General features: G+C 45.4%; 1 protein-coding gene, 1 long non-coding RNA gene and 1 other non-coding gene across 9 annotated transcripts; 1 reads left to right on the top strand and 2 right to left on the bottom strand.

Annotated features, from left to right (window-relative positions):
• Window positions 1-1,365: 1,365 nt before the first annotated feature.
• On the bottom strand, window positions 1,366-9,952 carry LOC147241992 (uncharacterized). 7 transcript variants are annotated; one of them, XR_015110975.1, is made up of 4 exons: window positions 2,804-9,952; window positions 2,440-2,568; window positions 2,288-2,368; window positions 1,366-2,148 (listed from the first exon to the last, which is right to left on the bottom strand). XR_015110975.1 is itself a non-coding variant. In XM_086191861.1 (4 exons), the coding sequence occupies exons 3-4, from the start codon at window positions 2,563-2,565 to the stop codon at window positions 1,687-1,689; spliced, it is 588 nt and encodes a 195-aa protein (XP_086047987.1). In that variant the 5' UTR covers window positions 2,566-2,568; window positions 2,804-8,032; window positions 9,739-9,952; the 3' UTR covers window positions 1,366-1,686. The 7 variants fall into 5 exon arrangements, 4 of the variants coding, with proteins under 4 accessions (XP_086047987.1, XP_086047984.1, XP_086047988.1 ...); XM_086191861.1 differs by lacking the exon at window positions 2,288-2,368 and having other exon boundaries at window positions 2,804-8,032; window positions 9,739-9,952; XR_015110976.1 differs by lacking the exon at window positions 2,288-2,368.
• Window positions 9,953-10,559: 607 nt separating this feature from the next.
• On the bottom strand, window positions 10,560-11,875 carry LOC147241991 (uncharacterized). The gene is made up of 2 exons (XR_015110977.1): window positions 11,768-11,875; window positions 10,560-11,406 (listed from the first exon to the last, which is right to left on the bottom strand). It is a non-coding gene; the product is annotated as an uncharacterized LOC147241991 (long non-coding RNA).
• A 2,923-nt stretch (window positions 11,876-14,798) lies between these two features.
• LOC147241990 (U6 spliceosomal RNA) lies at window positions 14,799-14,904 on the top strand. Its single transcript, XR_015111099.1, has one exon. It is a non-coding gene; the product is annotated as a U6 spliceosomal RNA (small nuclear RNA).
• The last annotated feature ends 3,430 nt before the right edge of the window (window positions 14,905-18,334 follow it).

Here is an 18,334-nt window from a genome sequence, read left to right as displayed (position 1 = left end):
GACCATCATCACAGCTCTCTGCAACCACATCAGGTATGTTATTCATCATTATTTGTTTGTTTTTTTGAAAATTGTACTGAAATGCTAATTTTGTGTTTTTTCTTTTAGACGACTTGTGACAGCACTTGGATGATGAAGTGGGGAGACTTGGAAGAAGTGCAACTGCAGATGCAATCTCTGAAGTGCAGCAACACTTAGCAGAGGGGAAGATTGGACGGACTCAAGATCCTCTGGTACATTGGAAGAGCCAGCGGTTTGCCTGTCCCAGCCTCTTCTTGCTGGCCAAAAAGTTCCTGTGTACGCCGGCATCATCAGTGCCATGTGAGCTTGTGTTCTCCAAGGCAGGAGAAATTGCTTGCAAGAAACGCGACGCACTTACTTTTAAAACATTGGAAAAACTTATTTTTTTGAATAAAAATTTGTAAAAACAAAGTCCACAAGCATCCTCATAACAATCATTTTCACATTATGATACATGTTCACAATATTCAAAGATATGGAATGATACAATATGAATGCAAAGACTTAAATGATATTATTGTATACACGAGGTCATCAAATCAGTGGAAGATCAGTCTGTCAGGTCGGTTGCCTGCAGGGATTTTTAAATTCCAGCAGGTGTCAGTATTCAGTGACACAGTATCAACATAGTGTGTCATTGTGTCGACACGCTTCATGACGCCTCATCGACCCATCACGAGTGCAAGCAGTAGCAAGACAGATCAACGATACGACATCCACACAGTCTGTAATTCGGCGTGATAAAAGTTTTCGTCTTAGTAGCGGGAGGAAGGGCGCAGCGACACTTACCTCTCTGAGTCGCAGAAGAAGAGTGACGGAAAATGTCGAGAGGTGCCGGAAAAGGTAGGCAGATCCTGTCGACCAATCCAAAAATCTGCTGGTTAAAGCGAGCCGCCGATTGGCCGGCTGACAAAAAGAACAGCCTATTCAAATTAGCCGCGCGCCGACTTGGAGACCGTCGGAGGCGCTATGTTATTCGTAGTGGAGACTGAGGGAGGCGCTGTGTTATTCGTCGTGGAGACTGAGGGAGGCGCTGTGTTATTCGTCGTGGAGACTGAGGGAGGCGCTGTGTTATTCGTCGTGGAGACTGAGGGAGGCGCTGTGTTATTCGTCGTGGAGACTGATGGAGGCGCTGGTCGATTGTTGGTGTAATACACGTGTAATACGTATAATATATATTACATAGTGTGTCATATTGTGTGGAACATATATATTATATATATAATATATTACATAGTAATATATAAATATATATTTATATATATATTACATATATATCACACACACATATATGTAGATAGATAGATTTGTTCTCAATGTTTATGTTCAAATGAATCAAAACGAACTATCAAAGTATGACAAGCAAGAAAAACACAACACCAGGGCTTTGCAATACCAATATATTTTATTTTCAAAAACCTCAATTGTTTTTCCTCTGGCCAGCTCTTTTCCTCGCCAGCCAGAGGTCAGGGTGCAGTCCCTGCAACAGGGCACAGAAACTCTCCGTGGTTTTGCCACCGCCACCGCTCGCAAGACCGCTGAAAGCACTGTGCCCGTAGTCTTTGGTCATCGGCAGGCCACAGAGCTGGCAGATGTGGATCTTGTGGGTCTTGTGGGACTTACTCGCTGACCCTCCTCCCCCTCCTCCTCCTCCTTCTCCTCCTCCTATGCGGCGACCCGCTTCTGGTTACGCCAGGAGGTGGTTCTGGGGACGGATGGCGCGTGGCTCTCCCACTGTTGTTGTAGCCACTGCTCAGCAGCCCTCTGTCCCTCGTCCCCCATCGGGCAGAAGAAGCGCCCCCGGTAGAAGGCGTGGTCCGAGTCCAGGTCCTGGGGTTGCCCGCAGACGTAGCAGGGGTTCCGCGGGACCATGGCTTGGTCAGTCTGGGCGAGGAGCTCCCTGTCCTTCTCCTTCTTCTTCTTCCTCCTGTTTATCCCTGGTTGGGAGCCTGGGGGACGAGGAGGAGGAGGAGGAGGAGGAGGGGTGGGGGGGGGGGGGCCAGCTCCGGCGGCGGTGGCTGCCTTGATGCGGAGGAGGAGGCTGAAGGGTGCAGCCGTCGCCGCTTGTGGCGTCTCCTTCCTCTCCCGTTCCTGGCTGGCCGTGTACATCAGAGGAGGTGAACCCTGCTAAAGACACACAATTATTAATAATATTCCGCACAGAGCGACACACGCAGCTGGCCGTGTACTGCACCCATACTGTCTAGTCCCTTTAGAAGCGGAGGGGGGGACAAAAAAACAAACAGTTTTCAAGCTGCTGTAACACCTGGATCAGAGTCCTCCTCCTCCTCCAGCTCCTCCAGGTGTTTGGCCTGAAACAGACGCTTCCTAGGCTCCATCAGGACGGCTAACGGAGAGAGCAGAGGTGGTTTGGGCTGTTTTTAAAAGACTTTACTCTGGGCTGGTCAGCCTGCTCACCTTTGACCGATCGTTGGCCTCCCTCCCGTGGATCCTCCCCATTGTTCTCTCACCTCCGCAGGCAGCACAGCAGGGGCCAGTCCTTCGGCGGGGCAGGAGGAAGGCAAATGCGTGAACGGCCGCCATCTCCTGGAAGAAAAAGGTGTCGTCAGACATTCCCAGGAAAGTGTCCAGTCTGGACGTCGGGTGATCTACTTAAAGTGCCATTACTGAGTGGTTGCAGGGAGGGGAGCCACCATCACGGAGCCAAAGAGCCACACAAGCGTGAAACCAGCAAGACAGACACTACAGCTGTCAGTGGCTGTCAAAGATCACGCAGACCGACAAAGTTTAGACACTGTAAGTGAGTAAGTAAGTTAAGTACCTGTCAGCCGGATCTTGGGGGTCCCTGCAGCAGATTTCGATGGATCGGATGCGGGACGCAGAGTGTTCGCAAACTGGGATCAGCTGGTGCGCCTGGATGTGTGTCCTCACTTCGTGAGGGGTGTCAGCAGCTGTATGCCACCTTCATGACCTGCTTGTCCTTGATTTGTTTTTTTTGAGTGGAATGGGGGTGACATGGCTGCCTCGTGAAGGCCAAGCAGTCTCAGCAAGAAAGGGACATTAGGCTGACACTGACACTCAGGGAGCTGGCCTGCCACTGCTGCTGTTGGACCAGGGGAGCTGGAGATGGAACTCCTGGGACCTGACAGAAACCACAGGCATCCTCATTGACATCATCCTGGATGGTGATCTGGAGGACACATCATCCCCTGGCCCGCATCCAGGATCCGAAGGGGGTGAGCCTTTACACCAGTGGGGGGTGATCATCCCAGGTGAGACAAGTCATTCACTGCGTACAGCTCATGTACTTTTCGTCTCTGTCCATCGAACTTCTTGCTTCCTCCTCCAGTTCCAGGCTTACCTGCTGGAGAGACTGGTGAGGTGGAACGATACTGAGCCAGGGCCTCAGTGCAGCCAGCAGGGGACACTGCGCTGCTACAGTCCCTAGATGGAGCACGGCTTCAACCAGCTCACCCAGGAGTTCCTGAGTAAGACGCTGGCTGAATTACACCAAGCCTGGCAACTACACAGGTATGTCCTCAGGGAAGGGGGGTCATTTTTCACACATCTGTTTTTCAATTTGAGGTCATGGTCTCTCTGCTGCCTTCAGGGGAACTCACTGGGGTGGAGTCCCTTTACTCCCAGACAGGTGCAGTGCTGCTGAAGACTAGCTGGGATCCAGGCACTCTGGACCAGCTGGACAATGGGGATCGGGGATGACATGGCAGATGAGGAGGACATCTCCTTCACCTTTGTTCGTTGGTGTCTGGTGCTGAGCCTGCTACAGTGTACCAGCCCCCCTTTTTTTTTCCTTCCTCAGGATGTCTGGACTAACCCCTTCAGAACACTTAATTCTGAAAGGGGAGCAGAACAGTTCCCCTCTCCACCTTTCTAATTCACCACTTATATCAACACTTGCCTCTGTTTTAAGATGTTTACCAGTCCTCGTCCCCTGACTCCGACCCAGGCACTCATACTTCCAGTCGGGAGGGTTGGCAACAGGTCTTTCTCACCTCTGCAACCTCAAACCCTGGGATTCCAAACATTTGTCTGGTAGAAAAACCCAGTAAACTCATACACACCCATGCATATTAACATGTTTAGACTGCTTCTGTCTGTAGTTACGCTTCCCTTGCCTCTTCATTGTCGTAACTCTGAACAATCTTATTCTCTAGGTGATTGCTATCCATTAGCATCTAAATTCTTGATTTTCATGATTCATCAATCACCACTCACAGTTGTTATACTATTGCCCTCCTGTGAGCCTTGACTCTCCATCCTGACCAGTGGAGAGAAGCCACCTTCCTCCTGGGAGGAGGAGCTTTGTCAAGGCAGCCAGAGACCAGGCGGTAGCGCATCAACACGCTTCCCCTCTTCATCCGGCAAATCTTAGGGGGAGCTACGGTTGATGAGGCAGTCCTCCCCACCAGCTCGTTGGCGAGGACTCAGACACCGATGGAAGCAATCCAGCTAAGAAACCAAGCTGGCTGCTGCAATAATAAGGGTTCATGCTTTATCTACTCAGGCCTCGACTCCTCTCTCGGTGCCAAACTCATCCTGACTCTGTAGAGCCTGGTCAGCCCTCCATTCAGTTTTTGGAGGTCACTATCATTCATCCTGCACACTTTTTTTTTTACTGTCCACTTTGAAGCTCAGATAAATTGAGGCTAACTCATATGTGCTTTACTGTCTTAAGTGTTTTTTTTGTAATTGTATTAAATCCTCTTCAATTTCCAAGAGGTGTGTGTGTGTGTGTGTGTGTGTGTGCGTGCGTGTGTGTGTACACTCCCGATCAAAATCTTCAGAACAGTTAAAGTGGGAGCCTGAGATTCCACCTTCTGGAGTGTCTCTCAAGGTCTGTAATCCTTTGCTGGTTTATGTCCATGCGACCTGCCTCTTTGTTGATTTTTTTTGGTACAAAGTGCCCACTCTTCCATTCACGTCTTTTATCTCCTCACATGCAAAGTCCACATTTTTTCTGACACCAGCAATTTGTAGCCCAACATCATCCATTCTGTCATTGATTAGTTTTGATAGGGTAGCAACAACGTCCACATCTGCTGCCTTTGCATGAATGGGCTTTTTTGGTGCCAGACACTGGCTGGGCGAGATGGGTAAGGGTGGGAATTCGTCATCAATTCCTCCATTGGTGGAAGAACAAGCGAGGCAGCCTTATGATCATTGCACTAAGAATTCAGCGGTGAGGTAAAATTGAAATCAGTCCATGAGGATAATAGAGGAAAATATCTCAACTGTACAACAGATGTGTGTTTAATGACAGAATAGACTAACATGGAAATGTTGAGTCAAAGCATTGTTGACATAAAACTGGAATGAGCCCACACATTCTCTTTTAGGTCATTTGCTTTAGCGGCTGCAACTTTACTCCTCACGCTGTCATGAGCATCAGTGTCAGGCAGCTATTCAGAGACAACAAAAAATGGTACATGATGAAAAAGCTCATTAACCAAGTGGAAGAATTTCATCCCAATAAGCAGGCAACCAGATCAGCTGAGAGACCAAACAATCCCAGCATTCAACACCCCCACTTGCTCTCAGACTAAACAACAATACAGTGTGCCACATACCTTCACATATTTCATTTTCAAATCATTTTCATTTCATGTTTTAGCTCTTCACACCAAAAATAGAACACAAAAACCTTTCAGCATGGTTTTACTTAGAGGTTTAGTGAGAATGTCAGCCACCATGTCAGCTGTTGGGCAATATTCCACCATTATTTTTCCATCATTAAGGGCAGATTGAACAAAATGAAACTTGATGTCAACATGCTTACACCTTTGACGACATATAGGATTCTTCGACAGAGCGATCGCACCTTGATTGTCCTCATCAATAGTCACCGGTGCGTATTCACACCCATTGTCCATTCCTTTTCATAGCTGCACAAGATACATGCTTTCTTGTGTTACAGCTGCCAAAGCCATGTATTCCGCTAGATTATCCAGATTATCAGTCTTATTTTCTCACTTTCAGTTTGTTTACTGTAAACACAGGGGTCGGCTGGGTTTTGGGTAAAACCTTTTTGGCTGAGGAAATCATGTAACATTTTATGCCAATTCCGTCCCGACTGTTTCAAACCATAAAGTGATTTGTTCAGTTTACAGACTCGTTTTTCACCTGTCTCTGACTTAACCTCAAACCCTTCTGGCTGTTCCATATACAGCTCACAATCAACAGGGGCATGCAAATAGGCAGTTTTTACATCCATGTGGTGAAGTTCTAAATCATGTTGAGCTGCAAGTTGCATTAAGCTACGTACAGATGTCATATCAGCAGTTTGCGAAAAGGTCTCCTGATAATCAGTCCCCTCAACTTGACTATAACCTTTCGCCACATACCTGGCTTTGTACGTTGTCTCAACAGGGTTGTCTTTGAGTGTGTGAACCCATCTACCCCCCACTGCACGTTTACCTTCAGGCAGTGGAGTTAAGGTGAACATCTCATTCTCCCTGAGTGACTGCATCTCTTCCTGCATAGCCTTTGTCCACTGTTCTGACTCGGGGGAACTCATCGCCTCTCTCAGCGTTCGGGGTAAATCAGAAATGACTGGAACAATAATCCACACTGGTCAGTAAATGGTCATCCTCACATTTTACCTCACACTCATAGTCCCTTAATACTGAGGACGTCTCCTCTCCCTCTCTGGATAACGTCGGCTGCTACCGTTTCCCGTTTCACCTCAGTTGGTGTTCGACTCACACACCTCTACTAGTTTTTCCTGGGGAATTGGTTTTGTCATGTCCTTTTGTGGTAAGTGGGTTTCAACACTCTCCCTATGCAAAATGTACTCACTGGTGTCCTGATCTGTCTGAGAGTGACATTGATTGACACTCTTTGTGATAAACTTCACCAACCTGTTTTTGGAAACTTTGCCTGACTCTGGATAGAAGACTAGATATGCAGGACTATTTTTGTCATAACCAACAAAAATACATTTTTCACCTGGAGAGTCTAACTTTTTCTTCTTTTGTTTGTGTGCATAGCACACTGACCCAAAAGTTTTCATTCTTGAAAGATCTGGCTTCTTTCCTGTCAGCATGTAATATGGAGTCTGCCCTACACGTCTGTTAAAACACCTGTTGCGAATGACTGCTGCAGTCTGAACTCTGTACGTCTACAGCTCTTTTGGGAGGCTACTCTCAATTATCAGGCATCCAGCCATTTCTAGTGAAGTTCTCCAGTTCCTCTCAGCTGTCCCATTCTGATGGGGTGAATAGGGAGCTGAGGTTTCGTGTCGAATGCCATTTTTGCTGAGCAGTGACTGAAATTCGCGAGATGTAAACTCTGTGCCATTATTGGATCTGGTGCATTTGATTTTACCATAAAGGTGCAACATCAGCAATGAACTTCTCAGTGCCTTGAACAGTGTCACTCTTAGCTTTCAAAAAATAGGTCAACACTGCTCCTGAATAGTCATCCGTGAATGCCAAGATATACCTGAGCCCGTCTTTTGCTGCCGGCTCTGTAGGTCCGGCCAAATCTGTGTGTACCAGTTCAAGTGGAACTCTTGCTTTTTCATCTGGCTCTCTATTCCTGCTCTGAGCAAATTTACCTTTTGTGCACACTTCACGTCATGTTCGATTTTTCAGTTTTACCTTTAATTTTCATACCCTCTGTGACACTTTCCAAAGTGGCCCCTGTGTCCACCATAAGGCCTCTCTCCTTCACTCCGCTGACCAGGTCTCCATCCACTTGACGGACCTTGAAAGCGAACGTGTGGTCCTCCTCTTCATCCACAGCCTGCTTCACCTTGTCCCGTCTTCTCCGCCTGCAGTTCACGTCCTTGTGCGTGGAACTCCCGCAGACGCTACACCACTGTCTCTGTCCCCGCTCTCCAGCAGCAGAAGTGCACGCCACAGCTTTGTGACCCCTCTGGCCGCAGTTGTAACAGGACAGCTTCAAGTTCCCACCATCTCTTCCTCTCACTTTCATCACGCTGTCATCATCTGGGCAAGCATTGAACTTCTCCGTGCTCTGCAGCTTAGCTTTGAATGCGGTGAAACTCAACTTCTCGTCACTTTGTGTGCTATGGATGGAAAATGGCTTAAATGAGTCCGGCAGGCCCTTCAGAATCATTGCAGTTAACAAGCCATCACTCAAAGTTTCTCCCGCATTCCTCAGTGCTGTAATTGCAGTCTCTGCACGGATGACATAATCAGTGACGCTCTCATTGACAGCTTTCTGAAGTGACGTCAGCTCTGTGTATAAGCTGATCACTCGGGGTTTCCCCTTAGAGAGAATCTGGAGGGCCTTTCTGCCATCATCTGCCGCGTCTCTCATCACAAGAGATAGGCTTTTATCCTCCAACAGCTGAATCACTTCTGCATAAACCTCTTCATTTTTGTCATTGTCCTCTGCCGTGGCTGCACTGTTCTCCTCCTCCTCATCAGGCGGCTCATTGAGTATGGTGCCCTTCAACTTCAGCAGACGCAGGTGCGCTAGAAACTTGGTTTCCCACAACTCATAATTTCTCTCCTCTCCGTCAAAACATAAACGGTTCCATCGGCTTCCAAGCTCCTTTCTGGGCCCATAACCTGTTGTAGCTGCCATCATAAAAAGGGCTGGAGCACCGACTAAAATGTTAAACTGACGCAGGAAAAAATAGACACAGCCATCGGTTCAGTTTGACCGGCATGCACACACACGAAGGAGCAGGGCAAGCGGGCATTTATTGATTTGCAACACCTGCTAAGTGACAACCACGCCCCGTCTCCAGGCAACCAGATCAGCTGAGAGACCAAACAATCACAGCATTCAGCACATCTACAGTGAGTCCGACTGTATGAGCGGGGGAGAGGCTGGATTGTTAGTCAGTGAAATATTAGTTATTATTGTCAGTCTTACTCAATTGAGAATACAGAACAATTTATGAACACTTTTACAGTTTTATACTTGGTTGATGCTGTTGACCATTCGCTCTATTTTTCTCCATTTGTTCATCCCAAAATGACCAAAAATATCCAAATCCCATGTAAAGCTGCATCCTGCCAGTGTTGGTTGTCATTGGAGACCAAGATTATGTTATGATGGGATGTTGTTGTGTTTGGGTATCCAGATGTCCTTCAGAAGTCTCCAAGTAGGAGCCAAAGAAGACTTTTCGTGTGCCAAACGCTGTACAGTCTACAAGTCATTTTTGACTTTTGGACTTCAGATTTGATAAAAGGAGGTCAGGACCTGTGTCTGTGGACTAGTGATGTCTGCTCTGTCCTAGCTGGTCATGGACCGAGGTTTTCCTGGTCAGCATTCAGACAGAGTGATGGGCGGAAGTAAAACCCCTTTGTTTTAGCAACTGTATCTCTTTGTCAGTAAATCCCAGACTCAAACGGACACCTGAGAGTGTCACTGTTTCGCTCGACGTGAGCCTAAAATAACTGATTTCTCTAATATGATTTGTTTCTAAAAGAATTTTGTGTTTATAAACCACTAGAAGTACAGAACAAAATGAGGTGAAACTAAATCTTCAAATAGGCCTATCGTGAACTCTAGTTTTATGTTCAGGCAAAGAGTTGCCGTCTCTCTCTCTCTCTCTCTCAATCGAGTCGCGTGTAGAGCGCAGAGGCGCTTGTTTGACAGTCCTTCCTTTAAAAGCCGTTAGATCTGAACTGACAGCATTCGCATCGAATCCTCAACGAATACACAGGCCACCGGTAAGACAATGTTTCTTTGCCTAAATGTTCTGATTTGTGGAACCGTTTTACTTCGCAACTTGTAAAGCTACTGATAGACACTTACCTGGCAAAGCCTGCTGCTTGCAGTCGTGGTACAGTAGCGTTTACAATCCAGCAACGTAGTGTTGAGCGTTTGCTTGGTGAATTTAAAATGACGACATTTAAATCAACTCGTGACTCGATGTCGTCCGTAGTCCACTGATGTAGCGGTCATGTTCTCAATGTGCATCACAAAGCGCATCTGTTGCTGTAGGCTGTTTAGGTGTAAAGAACAGTTTGACGACAGCGCACCAGTTTGTTTCCTGATGTCGCAGAGAATTATGGGTAATGTAGTCCAAAACTTGAACTCTATGGTGCGAATGTGTCAATTATAAATAGAAAAGTATTGTTTACAAGTAAATTGTGCTATGCATAATTAGTATGATTTTGCTAATGTTGAAGTGAAATGTAAATTCTTGTTTGAACTGAAATAGGCCCTTTTTATTTCCTATTCCATACAAGGATTATGACCTGCTGCAAATTGGTCCCTCAAAAACAAATGGTCAAACCAAGAGTGATACCACTTGTGTATTCTTGAGCCCTTTCAAGTAGGGAAGATTCATCGGAAAACTTGACAGTCACCTTTCCAAAGAGTCCAAGAACACACCTGAGTCTTCAGCTCTGTGGCAGCTGTGCTGCTTTGAATGTTGGCAACAAAAAAACACTGACAAATGCAGTGATCCTGAAGGGGTTAAAAGCCTGGTATCTACTTTTAACAGGAGAATTCCTATTTCAGGACTTCCTGTCCAGGTACTAAGGATGGAAGTCGATGAGTGTCCATTGTACCTGTTCAGTAGATAAGGAGAGAACCGAGTAAATGAATGAGAAAGCAGTGATACCGAGATCTACATTTGTTGCTGTCACTTTATTGGCGGGTGAATGAAATTAGGATTCTCAAGAACATGCGCTGAGTCACTCGCACTCCACCGTAGCTTCTCTGGTCTCTCTAATCCTGCAGGATGATGAGGGAGGGGCTCTGTCAGCTTCACACACCAGGCGAGAGGAAGAAGAGAGCATGGCGACTTCATTTACACGAGTCAGCGTTCACCGCAGTTGGGAAGTGGCCGCATCCAGGGAAAAACAGCCGTCAGAGCATCAAGGAAGACTCGAAGCAGGGCCTCTTTCGCATCGTGGGACCTGGTCGCAGTGACGCTTGTTCATCTGATATTGTGGGCGATCCTGGTTGAATATCAGCACTCGTTTCTTACCTCACAGTACATCTGTCTTCTCCTAGTTGTACCAAACTTATCGTCATTATAACACTTGGCGTTTTATCAGCGCCACCCCCAGCCCACCTTGGTAATTCAGATTTTGCCGTTCAGTGATAGAAGCTTGGGTACTTCTGGATTACTGTCATATAGCAAAATATTTCATGAACCAAGTCTGAATGTAAATGAGCTGTGTGACTTCATTTTGACTCAACTTTCTGCGTGACTCCTTCAAGGAGTGGGGGGAAAAAAAAGGGGTCAAATGATTGACGATTCCATCAGAGTTTCATCCATGTTTGTTTCTCCTGGCTACAAAGTATAAAAACATGTATAAAATCGTTCCTGTGTAGTGCACTGGGGTTTCGGTGAAATCATGGTTACAGCTGTTCGGACTTTTTAAATCTTCAGCCCTCCGACAGAAGCACATCCTTGATCTTCTTTATTTTGATCATAAATGACCACAGGCGGCCACGCAGGTCAAACACCTGAAAGAATAACCAAAAACACCAGTTTACATACAGTAGTATTCATGAAATTAGAACTTGTCCTTTTACATTCCTTTTTATTTGAAACAAAACATTGATCCTTCTAATACAAATTAACGCAATTAATTGTAATAAATAAAGCGGATCAATTAATTAAATCAGTCTCACAGTGGCACCAGTAGCAGCCCCTTCCACGAGCCAAATGCTAATGCATCCAGCCAGGTGCCAGTCCAGAATGCTAATGGCGTTAGCATATCATGCTAACGCTAGCAAGCGGCGCTAATCGCGAGCACTAAATAACATTCTCATTCTTCTGGGACTGCCTAACAATGAAACAAGCATCAACACGTTGTGTTCTTACAAGTTACTCATCGTTGGCACTCAACCTATTTCTTAGTTTCCCACTGGGCCATGTGATCCTGCCGAAATCCCGGACACGACTGCCGTGATCGGTAGCACCGGAAGTCATACGGGCTTTTTCAACATAAAATGCGGAAGTACAACCCCTTAAATAAATCACTCGAAAATACAAATCATGGTTACATGATTTGTCTAAACAATAGCTTTATATTGTAATTGTTGATTTTGGGGATATTAACAAACGGGTTAAACAAAAAACAAGCAAACATCTGTTTCCCCTCAAAGTAAGCGAACTGAGTTACTTCAAGACAGTTAAAAAAAGTAATATACCCATCCATGCATTAGCATTAATTTTAGCAAAAGCATGCTACTTTATTATTCTCTAGTTTTTGAAGGTCTGAAGAGACGCCTCGCACCCTGAACATTACACAACCATGTTAATTATCATTGGCTTAGCATTATGGTGCCGGTGCTTACTTCAGGTTTTGCTGGATTTGTTTGAACACGATGACGATGGTATGAGGATGCAGTGATTCTGAGATAGTGTGTACATCGCAATCTACGATATATCACGGTGTCTGTGAGACGAAGAGGAACAAATATTCCTGAGAAAAAGTATTTGTTCACAGTATTTGTATTTATTCGATTCATCTGTCTTGCAAAGTGCAGTGCCACAAAGCAGAACACTGATGGCCTTTAATGTGCAAATTAAATATACGTAAACATCAATAAATTCCAAAAATACACATTTCAGTTCTTAAACAAATTTAAAAAAAAACATGTTTTGCCTTTCAATCGCCGTCTTTCCTTGTGTGCTAACGTCCACGTCACAGCGACAAAGTGTGCAAAACGCATGCGAATCGTCTTTGTTACTTTTGCTGAGGGACGCGGGCTTTATTGACCTTTGGGCATTGAATGCGGTCCGTCCTCTCGGCTCGTCAACGTCCCGCTAACGAGGTGAGACGCCGCGTGCACAGCTAGCACGTGGGAAAGGGGGCGGCTTGTTTACATTTGCAACCAATGAGAAGTCAGATGATTGAGTGACACCGTTTTTAGCCTATCATTTTTAACCACTCTCACACCATTGGACGATAGGCTGCGTTGCGTTCAAATGCAACGCCAAAAAAAGAGGACGTCCTGATGGACAAGGCATCTCAGTTCTGGACTGCCCTGCCTAAATCCGGATGTATGGCCGGTCTCCTGCTGGCTCAGCTTCACCTGGCCCTGCTCTGTAGTGGAGAGAGTGTGTAAACGGTAACATTACCAAGCGCCTCCAACAGGCTACCTTCAGTGTCGAATGGAATCTCCACTGTACGTACTCACTAACCTTTGTGAGAGGTAAAATAGTTGTTGAAAATATCAATTGGATTTGATTGGCCACAGTTCACCAATGCTTGTCAAAATTCCACCAGTGATGGTTGTGGTTCTGTGCCAGAGAGGCAACGACAGCCACGAACTGTGCAGTGGGCCGACATGAATTCGGATGACTACCCGAGCGTCATTTAAGGTTTTCTTTATTACCACTGAACATTTCTGTAGAATGAGATGTAGTCGGACACAGTCCGTCACACAGCAGCATAAACAGATAATAATCATTTAGAACAGAAAATCAGTAACAGGATAGAAAAAGAACACGAATGAAGGATAGAGGATAGTGCAGTGAGTCCAGTGGTGATGTAGGCTTGCGAATTGAATGTCCATCACAAGTAAAGTGCAGGATGAGAGGTGCAACATGCAACAACAGTCGGGCTCAGGCTGCCATCAGAGCTTTCACAGCCCTGGGGAAGAAGCTGTTTCCCAGTTTTTCTGTCCGTGCCCTCATGACCCTGAGCCTGTCAGAGGGAAGGGGGGTCAAAAAGACCTTGTTCAGGGTGTGTCCAGTCAGACTCGATTTTTCCAGCTCTGTTTTCCAGCCAGGCGGAGTCGATCTGATGCCAGGGTGTGAGAGGGGTGCAGCCTTGATGCTTCGCTGCAGGTGTGTCCTCTCCTCTGAGGTTCAGCTGGAGAACCACACGCTGCATCCACAGCTCAGGACACTCTCGATGGTGCACTGGTAGAAGTTTGTGAGGAGTTTGTGAGGTAGGCCGGTTTTCCTGAGGGTCGGCAGAAAAAAAGAGTCTCCGCTGGGCCTTCTTCACCAGCTCCCTGGTGTTCACTCCCCACGTCAGCAGGCTCAGGAACATCTATTCTGTCCTGTAAACATCTATTCTGTCCTGTAAACATCTATTCTGTTCTGTAAATATCGATTCTGTTCTGTAAATATCGATTCTGTTCTGTAAATATCGATTCTGTTCAGTAAACATATTTTTTGTTGAGTAAACATCTATTCTGTTCTGTGAATATCTATCGTGTTCTCAACTCTCTATTATGCTATCTCTTGCTATCCCGGGACTTGAGTTCAATTTTCGTACCACCAACATGGAAATGTGAGAGGCATGACAATCAAGATCCTTGAGTCCTTGAGTCCTTGAATCCTTGGTGTTTGCTTGATGATGGGAACACTCTTCACCATATAGTAGTGATTTCAATAAAATACTCGTGTTCCTCCTTTTATTTCACTTCTCGGATAGCTCACTTGAAAACTCTTAAGTTCCTGATAAAGGACACTGGAAGAATAGCGACAGCCATGTTCTCTTTCTCTGTCTCTTTCTGAATCAGCAGCGTGTGAAGTACAATCCATGCAGTTCAGTCGGGGGTGGTTGCTCCGGCTTGATGAGGGTGGAGATTCAGTGAGGGGAAGTGGGAGGAGGGCCAGCGAGTCGTGGCTGCCTGTCGGGAAGAGCGGCTGCATAGATTACCCATAATTCCTTGCTGCTGCCTGATTACGTTTGCAAAACTCAAAGAAAGTATTTTCAAGCGCTTAAAGATGAATTATAATAACCAAACACCTCAAATTTCTATGTAGCTGTGATGTCTATATATTTATCTCAGCAGATTAAGTCGTTTATTTGAGTTTGAGTTTACAACACCCTGACTTAGGTTGCTTGTGCATTCATGGACATTATATATGGCTGTGGCGACAGAGAAGAACCGTGTTGCTTCTGTAACACATATACTAAAATTGGAACGATACAGAGAAGATTAGCATGGCCCCTGCGCAAGGATGACACGCAAATTCGTGAAGCGTTCCTCATTTTCTATTTGGCCTGAGGCGCCATCTTGTGGTAAAATAAAAGCAGTACACTTCTACTACAGTAGACTTCCCTGATTTCTACAGCTCATTTTCTTTGTATTCAATACCAGTTTGTTCTTTTTTAACGATTTATAAAATAATACATCTTACAAACAACACATCCTTCCAACATCAGGGCCTTCTCTCATTCAGTCCACAGTTGTTTGCTTTGCCTGAGGCGCCATCTTGTGGTAAAATAAAAGCAGTACACTTCTACCACAGTAGACTTCTCTGATTTCTACAGCTCATTTTCTTTGTATTCAATACCAGTTTGTTCTTTTTTTAATGATTTATAAAATAATACATCTTACAAACAACACATCCTTCCTACATCAAGGCCTCATCTCATTCAGTCCACAGTTGTTTGCTTTGCCTGAGGCGCCATCTTGTGGTAAAATAAAAGCAGTACACTTCTACCACATTAGACTTCTCTGATTTCTACAGCTCATTTTGTTTGTAGTCAATACCAGTTTGTTCTTTTTTAATAATTTATAAAATAATACATCTTACAAACAACACATCCTTCCAACATCAGGGCCTTCTCTCATTCAGTCCACAGTTGTTTGCTTTGCCTGAGGCGCCATCTTGTGGTAAAATAAAAGCAGTACACTTCTACCACAGTAGACTTCTCTGATTTCTACAGCTCATTTTCTTTGTATTCAATACCAGTTTGTTCTTTTTTAATGATTTATAAAATAATACAGCTTACAAACAACACATCCTTCCTACATCAAGGCCTCATCTCATTCAGTCCACAGTTGTTTGCTTTGCCTGAGGCGCCATCTTGTGGTAAAATAAAAGCAGTACACTTCTACCACATTAGACTTCTCTGATTTCTACAGCTCATTTTGTTTGTAATCAATACCAGTTTGTTCTTTTTTAATAATTTATAAAATAATACATCTTACAAACAACACATCCTTCCAACATCAGGGCCTTCTCTCATTCAGTCCACAGTTGTTTGCTTTGCCTGAGGCGCCATCTTGTGGTAAAATAAAAGCAGTAGATTTCTACCACAGTAGACTTCTCTGATTTCTACAGCTCATTTTGTTTGTAGTCAATACCAGTTTGTTCTTTTTTAATGATTTATAAAACAATACATCTTACAAACAACACGTCCTTCTGACATCAAGGCCTTCTCTCATTCAGTCCACAGTTGTTTGCTTTGCTTGAGGCGCCATCTTGTGGTTAAATAATAGCACAACACTCCTGGAAAAAGACAACAAATCAATACAAAAAACCCCCTGCAAATTCAATAATCATGATTTGAATCACAATGCATCAAAGCTAAATGACTAAACAGCTCTTAGAATTTTTTAACAGCATCCTGAATATAATTGTATAATTTTGTATTGGATCTTGTACTTCTATTAACTTTGTTCTAACGTTTTTGCTTCCTGCTGTTCTAACTTTGCAAAAGCCAATCGGAGGCTTCCCTCCGACCGGGAATAATTTTATTGGTCGGCAGGATATAGACAGGGACAGGCTCGGTGGTGCAGTGGTCAGCACTGTCCCTCACAGCGAGAAGGTCCCGGCCCGGGCACGTGTGGAATTTGCATGTTCTCACTGTGCCTGCGTGGGCTCTCTCTTGGTACTCATGCATGTCTGGGTAAGACATCCAAATTGGAACGAGGCTAATTGAATACTTTAAAATGACCGTGTGAGTGTGAATGGTTGTCTGTCTATATCTACTGGAGCTGTCCAGCGCTAGAAATACACTGTAGACATCCCCCTCCATGCAGCAGTAAATGTGCGAGTGCTTGGCGTTGTGTCCGTGTGCGTGTCAGCTGCGCGGGCCAGTTATTCAGCGAATTACTACACCCCCTGCCAGTAGAGGGCTCCATGTAATTACTGCTGCAAATAGGAAACCACAGCTGCGTGAAGCCGGCTCGAGGAAGCGGAGCTGTCTCGGAGAAACGGCAAAAAGCAAAGACGTAGCGGGACACTACCAAAACTGTCGCAATTTTTTACTTTCTCTGAGACAAAACAGCTTGAAAAAATGTCAGCGAGCAGCCCCACCCTAAGGAGCCAGAGCTTGTTACGGCAGAGTGGGCAGACTCGGAGCTGAGTTCCAGCGGGCTAGCTCAACAAGTTACCTCAGAACCAAGTGCCGCAAGCCCAGTGGTGGAGGAGCAAAGCGCTGATGCTCAAAATGAAAATTTGGTGAGTCCGCGGCCTGACAGCCCTCCATCTCCCCCAACTACGAATGAATTGGGACTGGATGATGACCCGGCACTTTTGCCAAAAAAATATCAGTGACAGCGAGCGATGGCTGATAGTGTTGAGAGGACCTGTTCAAATCAAAACCGACTTCCCTAAAAAACACAGACAGTCGGAGGTTCACATGTAGTAACTACTATACATTCATGGAGAGTGGAGGGAAGATCCATAGGTCCTGGCTTGTTTGCAGCAAAGCAAAGGACTTAGTTCTCTGCTTTTGTTGCCGGTTGTTTGGAGATGGGAGCATGCGTTCACAGCTGAGTTCCAGTGGTTTTAATAACTGAAACAATCTCCAGGCTAACCTCAAGGCACATGAAAGGTCCCCTGAACACATTAAATGCATGGAAGGCTGGCACACACTGAGAAATCATCTAAAGTCTGGCACAGCAATTGACCGTTAATCTCAATAATGCTGAAATTGTTAGGTGGAAGGAAATTCTGCACAGATTACTTGCCATCGTCAACTACCTACCTGAACGTAACCTTGCATTTCGAGGCCACAGAGAAAAATTATACGAGCATAGCAATGCCAATTTCTTGGGTCAAGTGGAGCTTATGGCCAAATTTGACCCAATGATGAAGGAACACCTGAGGAGGATTGAGGAGAAAGAGCTGGCTGAGACATACCTAAGTAAGACTATACAGAACAAATGAATTGGCCTTGTGGCACAGTGCACCACTAAAGCCATAGTGTACAGAGTGAGGAGGGCCAAGCACTACGCAGTCATCATAGACTGCACTCCTGATGTCAGCCACAATGAGCAGCTGTCAGTAGTTTTAAGAATTGTCAACTGTGAGCTGACAAAGGGAGTGTCCATTCATGAGCACTTTGTGGGATTTCTTGTTGCTGAGGACACCGCTGGCAAGGGCCTGCTAAACCTATTTTTAGGACACCTGGAAACTCTGAACCTGGATCTTTGTGACCTCCGTGGCCAGTCCGATGACAACGGCAGCAATATGCAAGGAAAGACGCAGGGGGTCCAGGCAAGGGTCCTAGGACGAAACAACAAAGCACTGTGTGTCCCGTGTGGCAGTGACACATTAAACCTGGTGGTTGGAGATGCTGCCAAGTCTTCTGTCGTATCTTTAGGGTATTTTGGATTATTGCAGAGGCTTTATAATTTGTTTAGTAGCTCTGTTCACCGCTGGACAATTCTCCAGAAAAACGTTAAAGAC

Source organism: Aulostomus chinensis, chromosome 21 (assembly GCF_037954235.1).
Source record: "Aulostomus chinensis isolate RoL2024-O1b breed Wild chromosome 21, RoL_Achi_v1.0, whole genome shotgun sequence".
NCBI classification, from domain to species: Eukaryota; Metazoa; Chordata; class Actinopteri; order Syngnathiformes; family Aulostomidae; genus Aulostomus; species Aulostomus chinensis.
Note: the sequence above shows the minus strand (reverse complement) of the source record. Positions and strands in the feature narration are given on the sequence as shown.